The sequence below is a fragment of the Lolium perenne genome, chromosome 1 (assembly GCF_019359855.2).
Source record: "Lolium perenne isolate Kyuss_39 chromosome 1, Kyuss_2.0, whole genome shotgun sequence".
Classification (NCBI taxonomy): domain Eukaryota; kingdom Viridiplantae; phylum Streptophyta; class Magnoliopsida; order Poales; family Poaceae; genus Lolium; species Lolium perenne.
The window spans coordinates 236,320,116-236,322,859 of NC_067244.2; the positions used below are offsets into that span (position 1 = coordinate 236,320,116).

Genomic DNA, 2,744 nt, shown 5'->3' on the forward strand with positions numbered 1-2,744 from the left:
CGGTAACGCCTATCTCAATAAAAATACTGTTTTGCCCTTGTGTCTAGAAGATCCATTCTCACCACACGATTTCTTCATCCAACGGCACACTGCTTCACCCGATTCTTATATAAACCCTTCTTCAACCTCCGTTCATCCCCTTGCTTGCGCCGCTTACACATTCCTCTTCGCAAAACTTCCCCTGCGCCCAACTCTCTCCAATCTTCCGTTCGCACATACATTGCTCTGCCCACTGCCGTTGATGCCACCGCGCACGCGTCTGACTCGCCACAGCACGCCGGAATCCAAGATGGCCGCCGAGGATCTTGAGTGGGAGAGATCCAAAATCTCCAATCAAGACATCAACACGCTGAAGAGGCTCGGCCTCATGACGAAGGAGGACGCCATCCGCTTTCCTAGCGAAGAAAGCTACCCCAAGCCTCCAATGGAGTATCGGGTTAGTTTTGTTGATCACCTGATCCGCGGCCTTTCAACCCCAATCCATGATTTCCTCCGCGGCCTTCTTTTCGTTTATGGGATTCAACTGCACCAGTTGACTCCCAATTCCATCCTTCACATTTCTATTTTTATCACACTTTGCGAATGCTTCCTCGGAATCCCTCCCAATTGGGCTCTGTGGAAGCGCATTTTCTGCCTCCGCCGTAATGGCTCCCACAACGTCACTTATAACATAGGTGGCGTTGTTATCTGTGTTCGGACTGATGTCGATTATTTCGACGTCAAGTTTCCTGATTCTGTCCAAGGATGGCGCAAAAAGTGGCTCTACATCCACGAAGAAAGCGCCAATTCTGTGGAGCACAACATAGTTCCTTTTGACGGAAGTGCCAGGATTCAGCGTCGCCGTTCCTGGGATGCCGAAGCTTCTGAAGAAGAGAAAAAGGCGACAGAGGCGCTCATGGCTCGTATCCGTCATCTTCAAAACACTCGAGGCAAAGAGCTATCTGGTGTTCAAATTACTGCCTACTTCCTTAGGATTAGAGTGCAGCCTCTTCAGGCTCGCAAAAATCCCCTTTGGACGTATTCTGGTGAAAATGACGCCAACAGAATCTCCAGTGATCTTTCTGTAAAGGACTTGGAAAAATTGGTTCGAAGAATTTCTCGATTAGGCAAGAAGGATCCTATTCCCTCCTCCTGTCGAGTGGAACCATACAGTTCTTCCAATCCTTTTCCCGAGGTATTTTCTCTTCTCGAAGTTCTATCTTGTTCTGAACTGTTCCTCGTATCTTATTGCAGTGGTATCTCACTTATTCTCTTTTGTCACTATTTCCTTGTAGAATCATCCTACTATGGCTTCCCTTCCTCCTCTTCCTGAGGATGGAGAGGTCGAAGAAAGAGCCGTTGTCGATGATGTCAACCAGGAGACCCCCTCTTTTGTGAATGAACCCGCAGATTCTCGAAAATCTGCGGGATCTACTGAGAAGGATGCTGCCTCTGAAGATACAACATCAGCGCAATCTCCTCCTCCTGCTGTTTCTCCGAAGAGCAAAAGGAAAAGGAGCAATGCCGAAGATTCCGGGACCTCGAAACCCGAAGAAACTGCTCCTGCACCTCGAAAAGCAGCTTATGATCCATACATCGAGAGTATCATCAGCTCGTAGGTTCCTTGCTCTTTTCCTTTTTTATTTGAAGAATTTTATCTTGCCTTGCTTTTATGCTGCCGCTATTTTGTCACAGTGATGATGAAGAAACACCAACTTTAGATGTGGCTGCTCGAACGAGCACGTCACATACTTTAGTTATTTCAGAAAAACCAGTTGAAGGGGAGGAATCGTCGCCTCCTCAACAAAATGTTGATACATCTACTCCTTCGAGCCCCCGTGCCCCTTCACCAAAAAGGGCACGGGTTGAAAAGATTGTTGATCCTGCCCCTCAGTTGGGCAGTTCGTCGCCCCCGCTCCTAGATGATGTAAGTTTGTCGACATCTATATTTTCTTTATTTTGTTTCTTCACATCTTTTTTTTTATTTTTTTTTTTTTATGCCGATGTTTCTCTTACTGTGTTCACGTTGAACAGCCTATGATCAAGGATCTTCTCCGCATCGGTTCCCAATTTATTGGGTACCGTGAATATGCTAATAGAGCCGAAGGTAACGACTTTCATACTTGTCGTTTTTCCTTAATTTGTCACTCCTGTTACTTGCCGCGATTTTTTGATCTTTCTTCTCTCTTTTTCCATATCTCGACAGAGAAACTTGCAGAGGCTAACGAACGCGCCGACGCACTGGCTCAGAAACTTGAGCAAAGTGAGGCGGCTCGCAAGAAAGCCGAACTCGCTGCTAGCAAAGCCAAGGTCGAAGCTGATGAAGCTAAGGCGAAAGCTGCTGGTGTCGAGGAACTGCAGAAGAAACTTGAGGATGCGACAGCTGCCTTGGATGAGCACAAAGCTGCACAAGCTTCTCGTGACGAAGGAATCCTCAAGCGTTTGAAGTCGCAAAGTCGACGTACTCTGAGTAATATTATCAATCCCTTTTATTTTACTGCACTTCCTGTTTCTTGGTTGTTGACTGATGTCTTGTCTCGTGTGGCAGCCCAAACAAACCAGGATTTTGATCTGGATAATCCTGTCAACGATCCTCTCCTTGACGCACTTTCTTCTGGAGTTTCACGGGCGCGAAATTCGTGAAGGCGTGGCAAATGCTAATGCAGGATTGTCAGCGTTGTTCCCTTATTTCTTCCCGAAGAAAGAAGAACCCGCAACTTTCCTTAACCTCGCCAAGATGTTTAATGCTTCGGAAGACCTGGGAT

General features: G+C 46.9%; 1 protein-coding gene across 1 annotated transcript; it reads left to right on the forward strand.

Moving 5' to 3' along the window:
• Positions 1-289: 289 nt before the first annotated feature.
• LOC127319629 (uncharacterized) lies at positions 290-2,088 on the forward strand. Its single transcript, XM_071825177.1, has 3 exons — positions 290-1,594; positions 1,675-1,906; positions 2,014-2,088. Exon 1 carries the CDS (start codon positions 290-292, stop codon positions 1,310-1,312), a length of 1,023 nt encoding a protein of 340 aa, XP_071681278.1. The 3' UTR covers positions 1,313-1,594; positions 1,675-1,906; positions 2,014-2,088.
• The last annotated feature ends 656 nt before the right edge of the window (positions 2,089-2,744 follow it).